General features: G+C 35.8%; 2 protein-coding genes across 4 annotated transcripts; one reads left to right on the top strand and one right to left on the bottom strand.

The window, feature by feature from the left end:
* Positions 1-864: 864 nt before the first annotated feature.
* LOC114299825 (coatomer subunit zeta-1) lies at positions 865-8,842 on the bottom strand. The gene is made up of 6 exons (XM_028244650.2): positions 8,544-8,842; positions 6,547-6,706; positions 6,047-6,194; positions 5,821-5,898; positions 1,360-1,444; positions 865-1,196 (listed from the first exon to the last, which is right to left on the bottom strand). Exons 1-6 carry the CDS (start codon positions 8,544-8,546, stop codon positions 1,137-1,139), a joined length of 534 nt encoding a protein of 177 aa, XP_028100451.1. The 5' UTR covers positions 8,547-8,842; the 3' UTR covers positions 865-1,136.
* A 4,464-nt stretch (positions 8,843-13,306) lies between these two features.
* LOC114299832 (pterin-4-alpha-carbinolamine dehydratase 2, mitochondrial) lies at positions 13,307-22,545 on the top strand. 3 transcript variants are annotated; one of them, XM_028244665.2, is made up of 7 exons: positions 13,307-13,462; positions 13,552-13,598; positions 19,164-19,261; positions 19,633-19,718; positions 19,834-19,957; positions 20,770-20,838; positions 22,362-22,545. In XM_028244665.2, exons 1-7 carry the CDS (start codon positions 13,427-13,429, stop codon positions 22,448-22,450), a joined length of 549 nt encoding a protein of 182 aa, XP_028100466.1. In that variant the 5' UTR covers positions 13,307-13,426; the 3' UTR covers positions 22,451-22,545. The 3 variants fall into 3 exon arrangements, with proteins under 3 accessions (XP_028100466.1, XP_028100465.1, XP_082742568.1); XM_028244664.2 differs by having other exon boundaries at positions 13,412-13,462; positions 19,143-19,261; XM_082886442.1 differs by having other exon boundaries at positions 13,446-13,462; positions 18,029-19,261.
* The last annotated feature ends 732 nt before the right edge of the window (positions 22,546-23,277 follow it).

The following is a 23,277-nucleotide window of genomic DNA, read 5'->3' as shown; positions in this document are numbered from 1 at the left end:
TTTTTTTTAAAAATTCAAAAATATTTTTTATTTAAAATATAAGAAATAACAGGTGCCAATTGTCCAAAAAAAACAAAAATCAAAAAAAAAAATAGCATTGTTTCGGTCAACTGAGAGGACGACCGGGTCCAAATTTCAAAATTCAAAACTTTGCCTGGAATGAGTTTTCAAAAGTAGGTGTGGAATTAATTTTTGAAAGTTGTATCAAAACACCACACTTAAATATGGTTGTGGAGTCATGATTAGAACTCTACACCAAATATGGAGAATTGTTTTTCCATCTTGGTGATTGTAGTAGTGTGATGACATTGATAAAATTTTAATTAAGAAATATTTTTTATATCTTAGTGATCGTAATAGTGTGATGATATTAATAAGATTTTAGTTTTAAAATATTTTTTATATTTCATATGCAGGGATAATTTTATCCTATGGATGAGACAACTCATTCAAAGATTATGATTAATGTTACAAAGTTTATAAAATAACCATCATTACAACTTATGGAATAACTTATCTCACATTCATTATGGAATAACTTATTCACATTATTCTGTTCAAAAATCAAACATAATCTTAATTAATATATTGAATTTATGGATGCTCAAGAGCATTGCTGCATCTGGACCCAAACAACACTAACCTTAAAGTCGTATTTGAATTATTGATTTAAGTAAGAATTAAAAAAGAGAAAAAAATATTAGTGAAATGCGAATGAAATAAAAATTCAATTTTTTTTCTATTTTACTTTTTCTTTCCAAATCTCTGTTCAAATTGACCATCCAATCACAAAATGAAGGAATGCAATTGAATGGAACTTGAAGATGTATTATAGCCACACTCCCAAAATTTGAATACTTCAAATCTCAAAACCATAGCCACCATTTTCTCTCTTAAATCACCATTGTATATCTCATTCCATGTCCAAATCTCTGGTCCTACACGACAAAAACAAGCAAACATGGCAAAAGCTAACACCCAAGGAACAAAAAATGAAGCTTTTGGCAATGCAAATGGACGTATCATCCACTCAAAATAAGTCCATTGAAGCAAAATCAATGGCTATAATTCAGTACAACCAAGTAAATAACATTTGAGAGTCCCAAGTTGCTCCTCTTGTGTTACTTTAAGGCATGTCATTTAAGCAAGGATCTTGTAAGATGTTCACGTGCAGTCGCCAATGCTTGGCTTATGGTCTGTTAAAAAACAAAGTTCACAAGTTAAAAGCACATAGAAGCTATTGGTTGTCAAAATAATGATACTGTACTTCGACATAGCAGTTGTTTTCCTTTTTTTTTTTTTAAACATTTATTCCACATTTACAATTGGACGCGGTTGGAAGAAACAGAGATCAAATACCTGCTCGGACAAAGGTGCACCAGAATCGATACTATTTGTTGCAACCTTCCCCGCTATTACATTTGCATCAGTTTCAAGAACAATTCTGTATAAAAATTGTACCGTAAATACGAGTATTAAGAAAAGTACAAGCAGTAATACATTTTCTCCGTTGTGAGACTAACAAAAGCAAGAAAATAACAGTAGGGTTTCATAATCCAATTGGAGAGTTGCTTAGAAATTGAAGACAACCACACTATGAAACGTGAAATTATCACAAATTTGCAAATGTAAATAAGCAATAAATTGTGTTCGATATAAATCTGTAGATAAACTGTCGATTTTTGTTAAAATATGTTAGTATTATATGTTAGTGATGCTAGTGGTATCATTATGTTTAGTTTGCTTTATGCTTTCGGTGCCTCAATTGGCACCCAATGTTGGCTTTCTCCTCTCTATAAAGAGAGTGTAAATCTCTTTGTAAATATACAGAATATCAATATATCAATCAATCAAATATCAATCAATAATACAGTATTTTCAACATGGTATCAGAGCAAGGTTAAGAAGCTAGTAATTCTGCTTCACCGGCGGGCGGCAACCTCGCCTTGGCCGCCCGCCGGACTCCTACACATACCTTCACTCCGCTGCCACAAATTATTCTTCTTGATCTCGACCTTCTTCAGCTGCTTTGCATAGCCGAGGATCCAAAGGCACCTTTCCAAGGAAAGGAACACCCATTTCGCAACACATTTTTGCAGCATCGCCATCACTACTATCAAACACTTCAGCATAACCGACCAAATCTAGCATTTCCGATGCGAGTTCTAGTGCTGAGTCAACACGAAGGTCGGACTCGCCGCCGGCCTGTACGCCGGCACCAGCCTGCCTGACTTGAAACGGACTCCGCACGTGTTGCATAGCGTCTTCGGCCCCAACGGTCCAGTTCACCACTGTGGAGTCTTCTCCGACGCGCAGTGCGTGCATCCCAAAGATGCTTGGTCTAGAAGGCCAGGAAATCCACCAGAGCAACCTTGCATGGTCTCCATCTATGTTGAGTCCAACCTTGGGATTATGTCCATTGGCTTCATGCTGCTCAACCCAGACGAGGCCGTCATATGGAGAGGCCCACGCAAGAACGGTATCATCAAACAATTCCTCAAGGATGTTTACCGGGGCGAGCTCGATTTTCTAGTAGTCGATGCTCCACCTGGGACCTCAGACGAGCACATCTCAATTGTCCAATTTCTCCAAGCAACTGGGATTGACGGTGCGATAATAGTCACCACCCCACAACAGGTTTCTTTGATTGATGTCAGGAAAGAAGTGAGTTTCTGCAAGAAGGTTGGACTTCAAGTTCTTGGTGTTGTTGAGAACATGAGTGGCTTATGCCAACCGGTGTCAGATTTCAAACTTATGCCAACCACTTTCTTTTTCACTCACATCACATGGGCTTGTTCCCACTTTCTCTCTCCTCCAACCCCACTCCACTTTCTTTTCTTTTATTTTTCTATGTATATGTTTATTCTAATTTATTCTTCAAAGCACACCCACTATGGTTTATTTATTACAACACATTTTCCCACTTTTTCAAATTCCCTTTAATCATCTCCCTCCTTTCCCTTACTTTCTTCCACCCACGATTTCACCATTTTCTTTTATTTTAATATATCTATATATATATATTTTTTTTTATTAAAAAAAAAAAAAAAAAAAAAAAAAAACAACATACATCCCTATTTTTCTTATCCCCCATCCACAAATATTTTTCTCTATTTTCTTTATCCATTGTTTTATTTTATTTTATTTTTCTTATTACACAAAACAACATTCACAAAATCACACCAACAACATTCCACCACCTTGTCATTTTATTCATATCAGGGGCTCAACCCCGATCACAATTTTACATCAAAAAAAAAAAAAAAAAAAAAAAAAAAAAAAAAAAAAAAACACCAACACCAGCAACAAATCAACCACATCCACAGGCAGGATTTTCTTCTCTACTCTGCCGCCGGTCTTTTCTTCTTGCCTCCGTCCTGGGCAGCCCTTGCCGGTGTTGCCTCCGTATTTCCCAATCCACTAGGCATGATCACTACTCCCTGCTCCTCCACTCCAGCATACGGCGGACCTCCGAATCGGAACATCACAGTGGCCTTCCGCTTCAGTTCCTTGTTTTCTGCCTTTAGCACACTCATCTCTGCTCGCGCATCCTTATACATGCGTTGGAGCAGAGCCAGCTAGGAATTTAAATGCTGCACCTCATTTGTCCTACTCTGCAGCCGGTTCGACAAATTTGTGACCGCCGTCATACTTTCCACACATGCCTTCAAAGTATACTGATTGGCCTCCACATCCGACTGCACCGCCATTTTTTGCTCCACCGACCGCATCGGAAAGTTCAACGGAGCAAACACAGAGGTGTTTGGTTGAGGTTCACTGGTCTCCGCACCAGTTCTCTCTCTTGTTGACTCGTTCAGTTCGGGAAAGAGCGTCAGCAGACCACGGGAAGAAGAGGAAGAAGAGGCCATTGTCTGGGCAACTGAGTGTTACAGACTCTCTCTCTCAGCACAACGAAGTTTTTTTTTCAGAGGTTTTTCGCAGCTTTTCTCTGCCTCAGCCTCCGCCTCCGTCTTATAGCCGAGGCAGCCACGCGCATCGCGCGCCTCTTCTCGCCGACAAACTGGCACGCCTTTTCATGGCACGCCTTTTGATGCATTCGGGCACGCCTTTTGATGACACGCCTTTTGAGGGTGCGGGCACACCTTTTGAGGGCACGACTTTTGAGGGCTCGATATCTATATCCATGTATATCTTTTGGGCAGCCTATATACACACTCATACAGTATCTTCTACACCGGTCAGCTTTATCAATCCCTTTGTTTCAACCTCAAATAGGTTTCTATCTTCACACCTATTTGAGTTTGAGGGGGGGTTATACACAGTATCATGTATAAGTCGCTCATGGCGCACTCCCTAAGTCGCCCCCTTGGTGCACCACCACAACTCATTCTACATCGGTCCGACATGACCCCATAAACTGTCCCGACATTGATTCCGGTCAGCTATTACAACGGTCCGACATGACCCCGTAAACTGTCCTGCTACATCGGTCCGACATGACCCCGTAAACTGTCTTCTACAACGGTCCGACATGACCCCATAAACTGTCTTCTACAACGGTCTGACACGACCACACAGTGTCTGCTACATCGGTCCGACATGACCCCGTAAACTGTCTTCTACAACGGTCCGACATGACCCCGTAAACTGTCCTACTACATCGGTCCGACATGACCCCGTAAACTGTCTTCTACAACGGTCCGACATGACCCCGTAAACTGTCTTTTACAACGGTCCGACATGACCCCGTAAACTGTCTGCTCCAACGGTCCGACATGACCCCATAAACTGTCTTCTACATCGGTCTGACACGACCACACAGTGTCTTCTACAACGGTCCGACATGACCCTGTAAACTGTTTGCTACAACGGTCCGACATGACCCCGTAAACTGTCTGCTACAACGGTCCGACACGACCATACCGTGTCTCCTATCCTGTTTTGTTTTTTATTTATCAGTTTACTTTTCTATTTTGTTATTCTCTCCAAACTCAAGTTGGTTAGTTTCTATCCTCCTTGAGTTTGCGGGGGGCTGTTAAAATATGTTAGTATTATATGTTAGTGATGCTAGTGGTATCATTATGTTTAGTTTGCTTTATGCTTTCGGTGCCTCAATTGGCACCCAATGTTGGCTTTCTCCTCTCTATAAAGAGAGTGTAAATCTCTTTGTAAATATACAGAATATCAATATATCAATCAATCAAATATCAATCAATAATACAGTATTTTCAACAATTTTCACACTAAGAAAAAGTGACATGTTAAAGATCCAGTTTTGCTTTAATTGAAAATCGAAAATTTTTGGGAGTTGTGAATTTTGACAGTGCTAACTAATGGCCGCTAATAATTTGGAGTATCAATCTCCAATAACTTTGACTAGTCCATGTAGTCAGCATCGGAAATCAACAACTTCCAACTTGGATGCATTCCTAATGTTCAAAGATCCACAAACTTCTTTCCTCTGACTGCACCTTCCCAACTATCATGTACTCTTAACAAGTTCAGTTAGAACTTCATTTAAATCCAATATTGCAAAATTTTAAAACTATATGACATAAGATTCTAAAAACCTTTGCTTCTTCACAATAAGGCCTAGTTTGGGAAGACTAAATAAGTGCACTTTTTGATTTTTTTTTGTATTATGTGTAGAAAAAGTAGAGAGGTGATGTTGATTGATGTGATCCAAAAAAGATAAAAAGATGAAATAAGTGCACTTTTTTCTTTGTAGCCAAACTTGGCCTAAATATCAGAGGCATTGTTTGATAACACTGCAAACAAAGGAATCAATGTACAGCATTCCAATTTAAGACAACAAAAGGTTAACTAACATATGAATTACACAAGAAGAATGTTGCATACCCGCCATCAATAATTTCATCAAGGCATAAAAGAATGAGATCTAAGTTCTCAAGTGCCTCCTTCTTGTCCACATTGCCCCTAGAATTAAACATGCCAGAATGAACAAAGTTTTACTGAAGTAAAAATTATCTAAATCTTATTTTTATTATTTATTTATCAGTACAATATTGACTTTTGAACTGCAATTAAAAAACCAAAACGAATAGTGAGTATTATCACAAGATACCTCAGGAGAAGACCAACTGCATCAAAAAACCCTTGAAGAACAATGGACAAGATGAGCTCATTTTCATCATCACCGCCAGTAACAAAGAAGTGAAGGTCTTGAACAAACTTGTAAACAACAATGTTGTTTTCAAACATCGTAATCTCCGCTGCAGATGAAATAACAACGATATTAAAATGCAGGAAAGTCCATGTTGAACATTTTAACCCACAACGTCTTTTCAATATTTAATACCAAAGGTACTTTAACAGCCATACATTGTGAAGTGCGCTACCTCTGGATTTTTTATTTTTTTTTAAATCTGACAAACAACACACACACACAGATACAGACACACACACACACGCATTTCCAGTGCTTGTAAAACTTGCTGAAGAAAGAGATAGAAACATGTATAAAGCAAGCACCACTCAAATTGATGATAATAGAAAGAATCTAATAAGTACTGAAAGCACAAACAGAAAGAAATATCTCAAAAGGGACTTCAAAGAAATAAGTACCTTCTGTTCGGGCATTTGTCTTTTGTGTCTTGGTAAATACAGTTTTCTCAAAAGCTTCCTTTGCATTGTTTGTTGGCCAGTCATCTGAATAATACTTAACAGCAACACGTTTCCCTTCCGAATCCAGAAGAAGAATGTTTTTTACTTTAGGGCATGACTCCTTTAAACATGGAGAACAAAGTAGATATCAGACATGAAATTTAACAACAAATGACGGGAAAAAATAAGAAGAAGAAAGAATTATCAAATCATAATAATAGCCCCTTAAACATTAAAAATTACACAACATTCCCCATCTCATAATTTAAAGTTTAGTCAAATCCTTCTTAAATTGGCTTAAAAATCCTCCACTTGGGAACTGAACATTAACATTGATCACAATTGGTTTCAGCTCACTTGCCCACAGTTTGCTACATCTTTTTATTAGATCGGAAATTGTTAAACCAAATATTGGCTAGTTGCTATAAGTTATCAACGCTTATGAAATTAAATATCATAAATTTTTTATTGTCTTACCCTCGTACACACACGCATGTACATACAAACAAGTTTCCATACATGCATATTGATGCGTGAGCACTTATCGTATCTATGTATCCGTGTCTATATATGTTTCTATATTCCTGTTGAATTGGTGTTGGTGATCACCTAGGTCCTCACCACCATTTCCTTTAAGCTAATACCAGGTCTTATCAAGGTCAATTAGAATATAGCAATGCAATTAATTAGAATATGACAGTGCTATCCAGTAAAGAACAAAAAAAATGTCACTAAAAATACCTGTGCATGTTGAAATATTATGTTTTCAATTTCATGGCATGATTCACATACCACTTCAAAATCAAACGTCAACAAACAACACAACGCAGCCAGCAGCAAATTATCAAATTTGCAATCAAAATATCAACAACTTACAATTTCTTCACAACCGTTAGATCCAAGGGCTGAACCACATACATACACGACTTACAAAAACCTCATTAATTTGTATATCCTATGTAAAAACTCTTTATTCTCGTTATGCTGACACTCCAAATGTTAGGTAATTGTGATAAAGTATGATTGAAAGTGGTCATGGAAGAAGAAGAGATCCATACATTTTTTTGTTCTTTTTATTATTTCATTTTCTTGGAACAAGAAAGTTTCTCCGGTTAAATTCAACTTCATCGAAACCAATAAAAAGGAGATGACGTATAATCCATAGAGAGTTTGTGCTGGTTCTTTTCCACCGTTGGATTTCCTTCGGTACATTTCTAAAAGACAATTTGATTGGTTATTTTGAAATCACACATGAATTGTTCATAGTAAAAATCAACTATCCAACACATATTCACCAACTGAACACATATGTGTTAGGCTATTGGTCAAAGCTTACACTTTTTTTCCTTGCAAGCCACCACATTTGTTTACCATTTTATAGTCTTTGTATTGCCATTTTTTATTCTTTTCAAAATTTAAATATTTGATGGAACTGAGTCGGAGTTGAGCTAACATTGTTTAAATTTTCATCAATTTGCCTATACAACTATACATAACTGTTGATTATTACTTTTTTTTTTAATAAAAAAAATTTAAAAATTTGTGTTGTAATTTATTATGTGATGAAATTGATACAGAACGGACCCATGCTTAGATCCAAGTCCAATTGTAATAAAAACAAATACAGATCCATGTCACATATACACATATATGGCCAAAACATAGCCGATCGCATTTCTTCAACCAATGAAACCGTTACTAAATTACAATCTCATATCAATACCAAACAAATCTAATAAACCCTAGAATTCACAATTCTCAGTGCTATAAACAAATCAAAAACGGTTTGAACTTAAAAAAATCAATGATGTATCAAATGAACGAAGATCAGAAATAGTAAACTCATAAAGCTAGCATGGAACAATCCAAATATGAAGTAAATCGAGAGATTATTGCAGATTGTATGTGAAGTGATTGATTTAGAGAGAGGAAAGTTGAAAATTCGGGAGAAAGCTGACCATTCTGTTCGATTGTGGGAAAAAAAATCTTCTGACAGTGCGTTGGAAGAGTGTAGATCGATTCAACCTTTGGAACAGAGCGAGAGAGAAACGGCGAGAAAGTAAGAGAAAATATAGGAAAATTAAACCCCCGAAAACAAATGTGTTTTCAATAAATTACACTTTTGATCCCAAAATTTAGTATTTTTCACTTCTACTACAAAATTTTAGCAAATTATTTCTTGCACTAAGACCCCTCCAACTAGGGCCGTACAAAATACTGCTCAATCGACTAAAACTACACCGATTTGCATCAATTCACACCGCATATTCACTAATTGTGATGTAAACTTTAAAATTTATAATCCGCTTTTGAAACCGTTCCGCTCTACTATAATTAATACATATATATTTTTAATCTATAATGAAATATCAAAGAAAAATATAAATGTGATAGAGATTTAATATGTGAAATTTATTACAAAATAATAGTTATATATATGAAAAATATTATATAAATTAGTGTTATATATTATGTAAAGATTTAATAGTTGGTTTTAATATTTTTCAGTCTGTCAATCTATCCAAAATCTCTCAAACCACAATTTGTCAATCTGCTATTTGATTTATAATTTTACTAGCATATGCCCGTGTCTGAAGGTACGGTATAAATAATGTTTTGATTAGAATATAATTGTAATCCCAACACTATTTAATTTTTTTTTAATTTGATAAAATCACAAATTTGTTATAAAATTTTAGAATTCTCACAAACCTCCTCACAAAAACTTACTTTTGCTTATATAATGCATAGCTAGATAGATAGATGTACCTAGCATACATACAATTTCCACTAGGACTGAGCAAGAAATCCGTGAAATCCGTAATCCGATCCAGTCCAGTCCAATCTGATAGGTTTGGATTGGTTTTTGAATCCGTGGTTCGGTTCTGAATTGAAGAATTAAAAATTCGTAGTCCACGGATTGGTTCCGGATTGAATCCCACGATTTCGGATTGGAACCGATCCAGACCGTATACAAATAGTCTATATTTTTATTATACATCATCCTCCATTGTATCTTCTCTTATTTTATATAAAACTTAAATTCAAACCTAAATCCATATAATATATTATTTTATTACTTTTGTTTGTTAGTTTTTAGTTTTAATTTATAATTGTCTAAATGCTTATGGTGAAACCAGTTTTTCATGGTTGTTTAAATTCTAGAATAGTACGTCGCTATTATAGAAAACATATCACTATTGTGGAACTAATATAGCGCTATATTTATGTTTTTATGAAATTAAAGTGTTTTATATATATTTTTTTGTTAGTTAATTATGTGAATCCGTGGTTCTGAACCAATCCAATCCGTGTTTAAATGGTTTGGTTCGGATTGGTTCAATGATTTAAATGGATTGGATTGATTCTAATTTTTCAAGAACCGTAGATAACGGATTGGTCCTGGTTTTACCCCATTCCGATCCAATCCGGACCATACTTACCCCTAATTTTTACAGGCATACATACAATTCTGCTTTTCTTCATCAAATTATATGAAAATTGTATGTACAAATGTCCTAGTGTATTACGGGCATATATATATTGTATGGAAATATATGTAAAATATATTGAACAAAAATAAGAAAATAAAAAAAATTAAACAAATAGAGAGAAAAATAAAAAGAAAAGAGAGAGGAAGGCGGAATCATGAGATTATGGAATGAGAGGTGTGAGAAAAGGAAAAAGTAAGAGAGAGAGAGAGAGAGAGAAGCAGGAAAATAGAAAATGTACATGTAGGATATTTTTTGAAAAATATATCTCAGCCGTTGTTTTATAATTTGAATAGATCTAAGCCGTCCAAATGTCCTAGTAGGACAAATGTGTGTAGGACAAATTCAAAAAACATTATGCTTTATTATATAGATATTGAAGATTCATATGGGGTCCAAATTTGCGAAGTCTATCGACGTATTCAATATATTTAAAAATAATAATTAATTGTTCAAATTCATTTAATTTGTGAACTATAAAATTTATTAATTTAATCTCCACTACATACAGTAAAATCTGACTCCTAATTCTGGGATCGCAGATTTTTTCATATAATATTAATAAAAATAAGTGAACAAAAAGGAGAAAATAAAAAAAATAAAATAGAGAGAAAAATAAAAACGGGAGAAAATAAAAAAAAAAGAAAAAGAAAGAGATAGAGGAAGGTGGGATCATGAGATCATAGAAGAATGGGTGAGAAAAGGAAAAAATAAGAGAGAGAAGCGGGAAAATAAAAAATGTACATGTAGGATATTTTTTGAAAAATATATCTCAACCATTATTTTATAATTTAAATAAATCTGAGCCGTCCAAATGTCCTAGTAGGACAAATGTGTATAGAACAAATTCAAAAACCATCATACTTTATTATATAAATATTCTCAAACTGTTTAAAGTGTTGTTTGGGGTGTCCTAAATAAATGCACTATTTGTCTTTTTGGACTAAAAGTTGATGAAAAAAATATGAATGCTTTGGTTAATTTTTTGTCTTTTTTATGAAAAAATGTGTAATAAAAAATTGTATAAATAAAGTATATAGGGGAAGAAAGTTGAGTAAGTTGTACGTCTGCCCTGCTGGGTATTGTGTCTTCCACAGCAAGTTATTACCTCATTCGGGGCAAAGTGTTTGAACAGTGATGGTCGGCCCGTGGGGGCACCACGGGTTCCATTTTAATAATCTGAACTGTATGTACAACTCGTCGAGTATTATATGTCTTTAAAAAATAACGTTGATCGGATATCGATAGCTATATGATCGGATTAGTTTTTTTTTTCAATAGTTAACTATCATACCATCCGTTTTGTTTATACAAAACTGATTTGATCATATAGTTAACGATATCCGATCAATGTGATTTTGTTCAGGCATATAATACTCGACGAGTTCTACATATTGAACGGTTCGGATTATCAAAACGGAACCCTTAGTGGGCCCCTAAGGGCCCAACATTACCATTCAACTTTGTAACATTACATATGTAATTTATTTTTTATTTTTTGCCCAAAAAGTGAATGACCTGCCTTCCTGCTGGGGCAATACAGCTGGCAGTGTAATTCAAACTTTTGTATTTAAAAAATGTATAAAATATTTTTAAATATTTTTTATTTGTAAATAGTAACAACTCTTTTACTTTTTGTATAATTTTTTAACTTTTAAATTTTTTTAAGAGTCGCCAAACCCAGCCTAATACGCACCGCGTACACCAACACGAATAAGTAACTTACACAACAATTTTTATTTATTTTATATATTTTTGGTTTAGCGAAGAGGGGTGTTTGGGCCAATGTTTTAAAAACCGGACCGGTGAGCGAACCGGAAAAGACATCGGGTGGACGGGTCACCGGTTCAACCGTCGGGTTGAACCGGAATCAAACCGTGACGTAATAAATATATTAAAATTATATTTAATTAAAAATATAAGTAATAAAATTATAAATTAAAAATATTAAATTATCTTAAATATTTGTCTTAATATTCTTTTACTAAAAAATATAATAATATATTTTAAAATATTATTAATTTCAATTTTGAAAGATGAAATCAAATATTTAATATTCCCTCCATATGATTTTAATTCAAATAATTTGATTGAAAGGAGAGCAAAAATTTTGGAGGGATATCAAATTTTCAATATTCCCTCCAATACATTTGATAGAATCCCACATGGATTTCTTGAATTTTTTTGAAAGAGTTTTTTTCTTATAAATAGGTGAAAACTTTCACAATAATTTCATCAAGCTTTTAATGAGATTCCTCACAAGAGGAGACCCTTGAAAAAGAGTTTTAAATTAAAATTTTCTTATATTTTTGTATTCTTAAATTAAAATTACTTTCCCACAATTACACCTTATTTTCAAGAATTGAACTATAAGCAGTTGGGTAAGAAGCACATTATCAATCACTCAGGATAACTCTGAAGATTAAAATGTTTATTGGTGTGTCACATGACCAAAACAGTTTTTTTGTCAAAAAAAAAGGTAACAAATTTGGGTTTAAGATTTGTTGCTCGCACAAAATACTTTATTGTTTTTTCTCTTCACACTGTAAATCATGCAACAATGTTCTATATTATTTCTCTATTTAATTTAAATATTTTTTTCCAAAATTTAAAAACCTATACCTCATGAGATAGAAATAAGTAATGTAAATGTGATTTTCTACTAAATGTCACATTTAAAAAAAAAAAAAAAAAATTCCTACATTAGCATTGCTATTACTTTTAATTGTATTAGAGAATTCATAAAGTAAAATTACATGTATGTCCAAATATTATTGGATATCCAACTACTACTACTATTATTATTATTATTATTATTATTTTGACAATTAATCATATTTGACATATTATACTTTAAGCAAAATGTGAGCTGATATCTATAAAATTATCAAAAAATTAATGGACTAGTTTATCAATAATACTATTTATTTATACATCAAAATACACACTCATTGTGTTAGGCCTCGTTTGGTAAGTTAATATTTTAGTCAAAAAGTTAAAAAGTTACTAAAAAAGTCAAAAAACTTATAATATATACAAAAAAGTCAAAGATTTTTTTTTCTCTCTACTTTTTGCACATCTTTTTGTAAAAAATCAAAAATTTACCCAAAACATACTAATTTTTTTTGACCTCATATTTTAATCAAAAAATCAAAAAATAATTAAAATAGTCTGTTCCCAAATGAGGCGTAACTTTATTCCTGGTTTATTTCCGATGTTATCATCAGCATAGTTTTAGCCCAGCCCAATCTCAGGATTGTAGGCCCAAGTCTAACACAGCCCGGCCCACTTAACGTTGTCTCTATCTCTATATTTTTACAATACAAACCTATCGATTCTCAGATGATTCGATGATTCGGTTGCTTCAAACCCCACTTCTCACTCAGGTGCCATTCTCTCTCTCTCTCTCTCTCTCTCTACGTATATATATATATATATGTATATACAGAAGTGTAATTTGGTGTAATTTTTGAAGGTGCCGTTGGTTTCATTGACCCAAAGACTGTTCGGAGCTCATGGACGGTACTTCCCTGCAATTCCATTTTTGTTTTTGTTTAATTTCATGTTTTAAAATTCAATTTTGGCTTTCAATTTTTGATTTGCGAAGAAATCACCCTCTTTTTGGTTTTCAATTTTCAAAAACAGTTTTTTGAGTTTTTATTTTTATATTTTTAATGATTTTTTTTGAAATATTTAATCAATTTTTTTTCTTTGGATTCACTTAATCTTAATATACTTAAAGGGAGCTTTTTTTGATAAATCCACTTTCTAAGAGTTTTATTCCATCAAACACATATTTTTTTTGGCTATTCTATTAGGTCTTATTTGAGATAAGAAGACCAAAATGTCATTTTCATCTACTTATGTTCCATTTAGTTCACATCATTTTCTTACGTTTCACTAAGTCCTATGGGTGACATAATTACTAAAATACCCTAAATGTGAATGTTCATATCGTCAATGTGAATGTTCATATCGTCAATGTGTAGGGGCCCGACCCATGTCGATCCTCATGGGTGCTTGGAAAAATTCGAGTCAGGCTGAGCGGGTCCGACCCATTGACAATATGTATATTCACATTGACATGTTAACATTCATATTAATAGGAGTGTAAAATTGGCCTGTGTCCCGTGGCGGCACGAAACTCGCCCGCGGCCCATGGGCGGCCCGAGGCGGGCCCGGTCCGGCCCGTTGACAATGTGAATATTCACATAAACATGTTAACATTCATATTGATAAGAGTATAAAATTGGCCCGCGGCCCATGGGCGGCCAAAAGCCTTCCCACGGCCCAGGGCGGGCCCAGCCCGGCCCGTTAACAATGTGAATATTCACATTAACATGTTAACATTCACATTGATAGGAGTGTAAAATTAGCCCGCGCCTCGTGGCTGCCCGAAACCAGCCCACGGCCCGGGGCGGGCCCGGCTTGGCCTGTTGACAATGTGAATATTCACATTAACATGCTAACATTCACATTGATAAGAGTATAAAATTGGCCAGCAGCCCAGGGCGGGCCCGGCCCGGCCCGTTGACAATGTGAATATTCACATTGATATGTTAACATTCACATTGATAGGAGTGTAAAATTAGCCCGTGCCTCGTGGCTGCCCGAAATCAGCCTACGGCCCGTGGACAGCCCGGGGTGGGCCTGGCCATTTTCTTTTAATTCTTTTTAATTTTTTTTACCAAAATTTTATTATTTTTCACAAAAAAAGACACTAGGCCTCGGGGCGAGCCAGGCCTCGGATCGAGCCTTGAATGGGCCTTAACCAGGCCGATGGGCCGGGCTGGGCTTCAAAGTAATGGCCCAGGCCCTAGCCTAGGGTCTCGGACTAGGCTCGAGCTTGGGCCTAAACGAGCCTTTCTCGGGCCGGGTCGAGCCGACCCACGGGCCAAAAAATTAGGCCCAGGCCCTAGCCCTGGCACAACGGTATTCGGGCTTTGGACGGGCCGATGGATCGAGCCTCAGGTCGGGCCAGTGGGCCTGGGCCTAGCCTAGAGCTTAGGTCGGGCTTGGGCGGGCCTGGCCATTTTTTTTTAAATTCTTTTTAATTTTTTCTATCAAAATTTTATTATTTTTCACAAAAAAATACATTGCGCCTCGGGCGAGCTGGGCCTCGGACTGAGCTTTGAATGGCCCTTAAACGGGCCGATGGGCTGGGCCGGGCTTCAAAGTGATGACCTAGGCCCTAACCTAGGGTCTCGGACATGCTCGGGCCGAGACCGAAACGAGCCTGCCCCGGGCTTTGGGCAGCCCACGGGCCGCGGGCCAATTCTACATTTCTATCAATGTGCATTTTAACATGTCAATGTGAATATTCACATTGTCAACGGGCCGGACCGAGCTTACCCCGGGCCATGGGCAAGCTTCAGGCAGCAGGCAAATTTTACACTCCTATCAATGTTAATGTTAACATGTCAATGTGAATATTCACATTGTCACGGGTCGGGCCAAGTCCGCCTCGGGCCGCCAACGGGTTGCGGGCCAATTTTACACTCTTATCAATGTGAATATTAACATGTCAATGTGAATATTCACATTGTCAACTGGTCGAGTAGGGTCGGGCCCGCCTTGGGCCGCTGGCCAATTTTATACTCTTATCAATGTGAATGTTAACATGTCAATGTGAATATTCACATTGTCAACAGGCCGGGCCGGGGCCGCCTCAAGCTGTCCATGGGCCGTGGGCGGGTTTTAGACAGCCACGAGGTGCGGACTAATTTTACACTCCTATCAATGTGAATGTTAACATGTCAATGTGAATATTCACATTGTCAACGGGCCGGGCCAGGCCCGCCCCGGGCAGCGGGCGGGGGCGGGCTTTTGGCCACGGGCCAATTTTATACTTTTATCAATGTGAATGTTAACATGCTAATGTGAATATTCACATTGTCAACAGGCCGAGTCAGGCCCGCCCCGGGCTGCCCATGGGCCGTGGGCGGGTTTCGGGTAGTCATGAGGCGTGGGCGAATTTTACACTCCTATCAATGTGAATGTTAACATGTCAATGTGAATATTCACATTGTCAACGGGCCGGATCGGGCCCGCCCTGGGCCGCTGGCCAATTTTATACTCTTATCAATGTGAATGTTAACATGTCAATGTGAATATTCACATTGTCAACGGGCCGGGTCGGGCCCGCCCTAAGCCGCTGGCCAATTTATACTCCTATCAATGTGAATGTTAACATGTCAATGTGAATATTCACATTGTCAACGGGCCGGGTCGGGCCGCCCTGGGCCGTTGGCCAATTTTATACTCTTATCAATGTGAATGTTAACATGTCAATGTGAATATTCACATTGTCAATAGGCCGGGCCAGGCCCGCCCTAGGCCCCCATGAGCCGTGGGCGGGTTTCGGGCAGCCATGAGGCGCGGGCTAATTTTACACTCCTATCAATGTGAATGTTAACATGTTAATTTGAATATTCACATTGTCAACGGACCGGGTCGAGCCGGGCTCGCCCCGGGCCGCGGGCGGGCTTTTGGCCAGCCATGGACCGCGGACCAATTTTATACTCTTATCAATGTGAATGTTAACATGTCAATGTGAATATTCACATTATCAATGGGCCGCCCATGGGCCGCGGGCGGGTTTCGCGCCGCCACGGGACGCGGGCCAATTTTGCACTCCTATTAATGTGAATGTTAACATATCAATATGAATATTCACATTGTCAACGGGCCGGGCCTGCCCCGGCTAGTGGGCGGGTCTCGGGCCGCTCACGGGCCAATTTTACATTCCTACTAATGTGAATTTTAAAATATGAATGTTCACATCATAAAATTGCTAACCGTTTAAAAAATATTTATAAGGGTATCAAAATTAAATATAAAGGGCATAAGTGTCCAAGAAAATAGTGTAAATCAAGAAAAATGACTTTATAGAATAAAATTATACATACATGGAACTAAATGGGTTAAAAAATTCCTTCATGGACTTCTTGGGTTAAAACACTTCTAAATGGGATTTATCAATAATTTACCCATACTTAAAAGTAAAAAATTTATGCAAAATTTTTTTAAAAAATCATTGAATACAAACAAAATACAAAAATATATTAAATTTTCTTATTATTTTTTACTTTTTGTAGTTGGTGAATTTTTAATTTTTTTTACAAATATTATCCGTTTTAAGCATATATAGATTAGGTGTATAAAAGATAAATAATGTGTTTAAAATATTAAAAAAAACATCACTAAAAATAAAAAAAAAATACGAAAAATAAAAAAACTCAATTTTCTGAACCAAACATGATGAATGGCTTGTACCATTCCATACCCATTTCAGGCTGTGTGTGTTATGGGTCATCAATCAGGTTTATTGTTGATTTTGGTTTTGAGTAAAATGGGTAGAATGTTCAGGTTTAGGGTAGTTTAGTTGTGTGTGTTTATATGTCTGTGATACTGGGGTTTATTTTGTAACATGGGAATCTCTTGGATTGTTGAAATGAAAATGGAAAAGAAAAAAATAAAAACACACTTCTTTCTTGGGAATTTTGAATTTGTGTAGTTGATTTGAAATAGTTTGTTGTGCCTTTTGTGGTGTTAAGATGAGTTATTATGTTTAAATTGCTCTTTTTTTTTTCTTTTTTTCTTTTTAAAAAAAAAATATATTTATACATTTATCTATATGGTTAGCATTAACAAATAATTAATGACTTCAAATTTTTTTTTTTAAACCTCAATTATTGGGAAGGCTATATTTTCTCTGTTTTAGAGGATTGGAGCTTTTAACATGTCCTTTGCTTTTCATTGCATTTAACGGAGTTGTTTTGTGGTACTATTTTTTTTTTTTTTTGTATTTAATTTTATCATTTTCGTTAATAGTTTGAACTTGTGACCCTGCCCCCAGGCTGATTCCTCTTTGGTATAATTACATACAATTTTTCTTTCATGTGGGACTCTGTATGTGATTGTGTTTGTGGCTCCATATTTCTTTTTCACAGGATGAATTTTGAAGCTTATAGAAAGCCAGATGTTCTAATTTCATTTTCATGGGATGCCAGACTTCGACATTTACTAGCTATAATGCCATGTTGACACATGTTGCTTAGAATGTTTAACAAATTGTTTCAACAAACTTATCATTGGTAGCTTTTTCTTGTGATTCAATGTCGTGAGACTGTGCAAGGCTTTTGAACTTGTGATTCAATGTTTAACAAAAAACTTATCATTTTTGTTAATAGTTTGAACTTGTGACCCTGCCCCCAGGCTGATTCCTCTTTGGTATAATTATATACAATTTTTCTTTCATGTGGGACTCTGTATGTGATTGTGTTTGTGGCTCCATATTTCTTTTTCACAGGATGAATTTTGAAGCTTATGGAAAGCCAGATGTTCTAATTTCATTTTCATGGGATGCCAGACTTTGACATTTACTAGCTATAATGCCATGTTGACACATGTTGCTTAGAATGTTTAACAAATTGGTTCAACAAACTTATCAATGGTAGTGTTTTCTTGTGATTCAATGTCGTGAGAGTGTGCAAGGCTTTTGAATTAGAATGGAGCTTAAAGCGTAAGAACAAAATTAGAAAACGTAAGATCAATATATGCTTTTAAGGTGTTGAGTTCATTGATGAAGCATGTCTGCAAGGCCTCGGTTGGGAACAGGCTAATTTAGTAACTCTTTTGCTATTTGGCTAAAATATGAGATAAAAAAAACTAGTATATTTGGGATGACTTTTTTGCTTTTTACGAAAAGATGAGCAAAAAGTAAAGAGAAAAGAGAATCTTTGACTTTTTTATATGGGTTGTTGGCTTTTTGATTTTTTTAGTGACTTTTTGGCTAAAAAAATCATTTGCCAAACGAGGCTGTGTAAAAATGGTTTATGATTGATGTCCAATCTCTATTATAATTGCCAGGGGAGAGGTTGAGGGGATAGTCTCCAATTAGAACAAATAAATAATATAAATATTATATGTTTTGGTAACAATACACAACTTCTATGGCTTAGGTATGCTTGTGATTGCTTTTTTAATGTTCTTTTCCATCATAATAAAGTTCCATACACATCGCTTTTTAACCCTGAATTTACGGAGTTATTTTATTTTGAGAAGAAATGTTGCATTTACATTCAGATCAAGCACTCGTGTAACTGAGATACTTCAGGATCGTGTGGATGTGCCATCAAATAGGAACACTCTTAATGGATTTAGAACTTTTTGTAGTGGCAAAGGTGCGCATAAATCTTAAACTATACATTTTGGTTTCTAGCATTTTTTTAATTGCATCTGAAGTAAAAACAATTAAGACAAGACCATAGTCATTTTTCATGATTTTAAGCGCTGAACCTCAATGCCAACACTAATCTTTAACCATGTGGCCATTGGCTTTTCCATTACAATTTTGCATACCAGCCTGGCACCTCACTTCTGTAATTTTTTAAAAGGACATAATTTTGTGTCTATTGGATGTAATTATGTTAGCTTCTTCAGTGATTCTTAATGCTATTCATAGTATTAGGGAAAAAAAACTGCGATTGTTGATAGAGTGGTTGCATGTGATTGCGTCTTCCTGTCCTCAGTAATAATTTGCTTGCCATGTCAGATCTGTCAACCAAGAAATGTGTGTCATGCAGCTCTGGGGATATGAGGCCCATGACTGAACAAGCAGCCAATCAGCTGATCCAACAGGTTTACATTTGGATCTAAGTTGGACCTCTATTTTCTTCTTTGTATAAAGTGATTTTCTTCATCTATTATGTGTTAGTTAGGTACTTATCAAAGATAACAAATCTGAGTTATTTAGGTTCCTGAATGGAACTTGACAAATGATGGTGGTACGATGAAGCTGAGTCGATCATGGAAAGTAAAGACTTTCTTGAAAGGCTTGGAGTTCTTTCAGGCTGTTGCTAATGTTGCTGAAGGAGAAGGTATTTCACTATTCTCATTTCATAATTCACCTACCTGTCTGGCACATTTTGAAGAACTTGGCATGTAGGTTTGGGTATGTAGATAATAATAATGATAATCTTAACATGTTGGAAACAAATGAACTCTGATTTATAATTTATTGAACATAGATGACAGAAAATTTTAGCATGATCTACTTGGTAATTCATTAGATAGTACAAATATTGGTATCTATGGGCATGTGATAACAATATCTATATGAAAATTTTAGTTGTACAACAAGCTGTAACTGGAAATATGTTGTTTCAATCTATTAACTGGAAGTTATTAAATCTTTAAGATTTAATTTTTGAAGAATGTTGGACCTTGGAAAAGTTGCCTCCTTTTTCTTCTCTCACAATAATGAATTGCTGGCCTTATAAACATCCTATAGATTTTCCTTTCACTTTGTAGGCATTTGAAAACTATTCAAACAATCTGGAAGACCTCCTCCATCACAGTGAATGTGTTCTATGATTCAATTAATTTATTACCAAGATAAAAGTAGTGCTTGTAATGTGACATTAAGCCTTAGCTAAGACTTTATGCTTCAGTTCAGATTATAGGTTTCCATGTTTGCAATTTGTTTTGAACAATGAGCCCTGCATTGTGCTGTTAACAAAAATTTGATTCTCCATGTGATAGGATGTCAAAATACAAGCTCATTGTCCTACCCTGGTGCACTATTTGATACCTAACAATTCATGCATCTTCATGAAGCAGTTCACATATTATAAAATGACGGGTTTTTTGGATGGTTTATTGAACGAAAACAATCATGCATTCATTGCAGGTCATCATCCAGATCTTCATCTTGTCGGATGGAACAATGTGAAAATTGATATATGGACACATTCTGTTGGTAAGGATTATCTGTTTATCAAACCAAACTTTGCAATCTGTGGTTCAATTTATTTTTCATGCCTTTGAAACTCTGTTTCTCTTTGTAGAGCAAATTTACAGTGAAAATATGAATAAATAATATTGTGCTTGACAAAATCAAAGGGTTGGTTTTGGATTAGTTTGACTGATGTAGGAAAGTAATTTAAATGAGTAATAATGCTCCCTATAATTGGTTAAAGGCCAACAGTAAGCAAACAGTTTGGGGCTTAGGGCTTGGCAGGATAGTGTTTTAGAGGAAATAGGGCTGTTGTGGGGCTCTAAACGTAAACAGAGAATAGCATCAAGGCTGCTTCTTCCTCTTCTATTTTTTTTTCACTTTCTTTTTGGCTATAGTAAATCTGAGATAAAGGGAAGGATTGGGCTTATGATGATAGAAATTCTTTAGGGTTTGAAAAAATGCTTATCAGGGTCAAGTTGTAGATTTACGTGGAACAAAAGTAAGGGACAGAAGATAAGAGGAATTAGAAATCTCACTAGGAGTCCTGACTTCCAAGCCTTTGCCCTCTCAAGAGTTGAGCTTCATCAGGAATTGCCATCTCAAATCCTCTAAAGTCTTCATTGAATTGGGAAAATGTGTACATGCCCGTAGGTTGCTGGGCTTTTCTGACTTATAAGTAGGATATGACCCCAAATAGGAGCTTTGAAACTTGTACTGCTAAGACTATTCTATATGCTTCAGGGCAGAAGTGTTTGAGGTTGCATGGGAAATTAAATTACCAAGCAGACCTGAAATCTTAAATTAGTACCAATGCAGTCATCAGTCATGTACAACTAGGTGGCCATTAAGTAGGATAAGACCCCAAATAGGAGCTTTGAAACTTGTACTGCTAAGACTATTCTATATGCTTCAGGGCAGAAGTGTTTGAGGTTGCATGGGAAATTAAATTACCAAGCAGACCTGAAATCTTAAATTAGTACCAAAGCAGTCATCAGTCATGTACAACTAGGTGGCCATTATCTTCTCTGCACACAGAGAGAGAGAGAGAGAGAGAGAGAGAGAGAGAGAGAGAGAGAAGGTAGTTGTAAAAATGAAATAAGTTGGCTGCGCAAGTAGTTTTTGGGATCTAATTGAACTTCTACGATGAAGTACAACTATTGCTCATCAAAATGTCCTATGCAATCTTATTGACCACTTTGGCATAAGATGTTCAATGGATTAAAACTTAAAAAGCAATATAACCAATTTAATATGAGGTAATTGAGTGAAATACATTTGCAGTCTCAAGCCCCAGAAAAGGATAGTATTGTTCTGTCACCTTCTATCTGAACTTGGAAATGTTTGCCTTCTTTTTTTTTTTTTGATCAGAGAAATGTTTGCCTTCTTTGCGACACCTTTTGTTGAACATGTTTGAACATGACAGCACAGCTATGTTGAGACAATATAACTGTTTGATTGAAAGATAAATCTTTTGACTTTTGAATTATCAAAGCAAGAATTTTCTGTAAGAGTGGAACCTCCAAAATGATTCTCTCCGTGTGCAGGCGGACTTACTGAAAATGATTTCATACTTGCTGCGAAGATCAATGGGCTTGATGTGCAACACCTTCTGAGCGGGAAACCTGCTAAATGACTTGAGATATAAATATTATGTTTATGAAAATGTTGAAGTACGTAACTCTTTTCCTGAGTTTGAATGTCTGTTAATAAATTTTGTCTTTATGAAAATGTTTGATGTATGTGTCTTGGTTTTTTTTTTAATTTCATGCCACATCATTAGAGCCATTATTAGAGTTCTAAATTTAAAGCTATGAATCATTGCTCTGTCTTTATGGCATTTGGGTTGGATTCAAAACTATGACCTCACCTACTTTATAAATTACAAATATTTAAAATCTCTAAAATTATGTTACATCATTTGTTAGTACACTAATTGGTATACCAATTGATGCATATAGCATTATTCTTCAGCTTTTAATGTCTCCTCTCATGGTTATGCCTGGAGATCTATGGATATGGAATGCTTTTGAATTACTTAGGGCGTTTATTTAAAATAATCGATAACAGAATCGTGATTATTATTTTATTTTTCATAACCGAGAACTGATCCTAGGTCACTTTGGATCCATGTATGCTGTGTTTGATTTGGGGATTTGGGAAAGAATTTAGAAAATGAAAGGGAAAAGGTAATGTGTTCTTTCATTTTCCTTTCTATTTTTAAATCCCTTACCAAATCTCTCAACCAAACATAGCATTAAGTAATATGTTCTTGGGATACATGCCTCACATTATTGGGGACTCGAATTTATGACTTTCTGGATGGAACTTTGGGGTTGAACATTCGACAAGGAGTATATCGCATTGTTTGTTGCAGTTTTGTAGGGGTGGCAAATATGAAGGGTTGAACGTGTCAAAATGAGTTAGTTATGTACTAAAACAATCCGCTGTACATAAAGCAAC

Source organism: Camellia sinensis, chromosome 9, assembly GCF_055761805.1.
Source record: "Camellia sinensis isolate YWXY chromosome 9, ASM5576180v1, whole genome shotgun sequence".
NCBI lineage: Eukaryota > Viridiplantae > Streptophyta > Magnoliopsida > Ericales > Theaceae > Camellia > Camellia sinensis.
This window is presented reverse-complemented; position numbering and strand designations above follow the sequence as displayed.

Excerpts from the sequence above, each read along its gene's own strand:
- LOC114299825 (XM_028244650.2), bottom strand. Across the intron at positions 5,899-6,046 it reads GCAGTTGGTCTTCTCCTGAG|GGGCAATGTGGACAAGAAGG; the intron begins GTATCTTGTGAT and ends GTTTAATTCTAG. Across the intron at positions 1,445-5,820 it reads GATGAAATTATTGATGGCGG|AATTGTTCTTGAAACTGATG; the intron begins GTATGCAACATT and ends ATTTTTATACAG.
- LOC114299832 (XM_082886442.1), top strand. The coding sequence starts at position 19,042 with ATGCTTGTGATTGCTTTTTTAATGTTCTTTTCCATCATAATAAAGTTC. Across the intron at positions 19,262-19,632 it reads AACTTTTTGTAGTGGCAAAG|ATCTGTCAACCAAGAAATGT; the intron begins GTGCGCATAAAT and ends TTGCCATGTCAG. Across the intron at positions 19,719-19,833 it reads CCAATCAGCTGATCCAACAG|GTTCCTGAATGGAACTTGAC; the intron begins GTTTACATTTGG and ends TGAGTTATTTAG.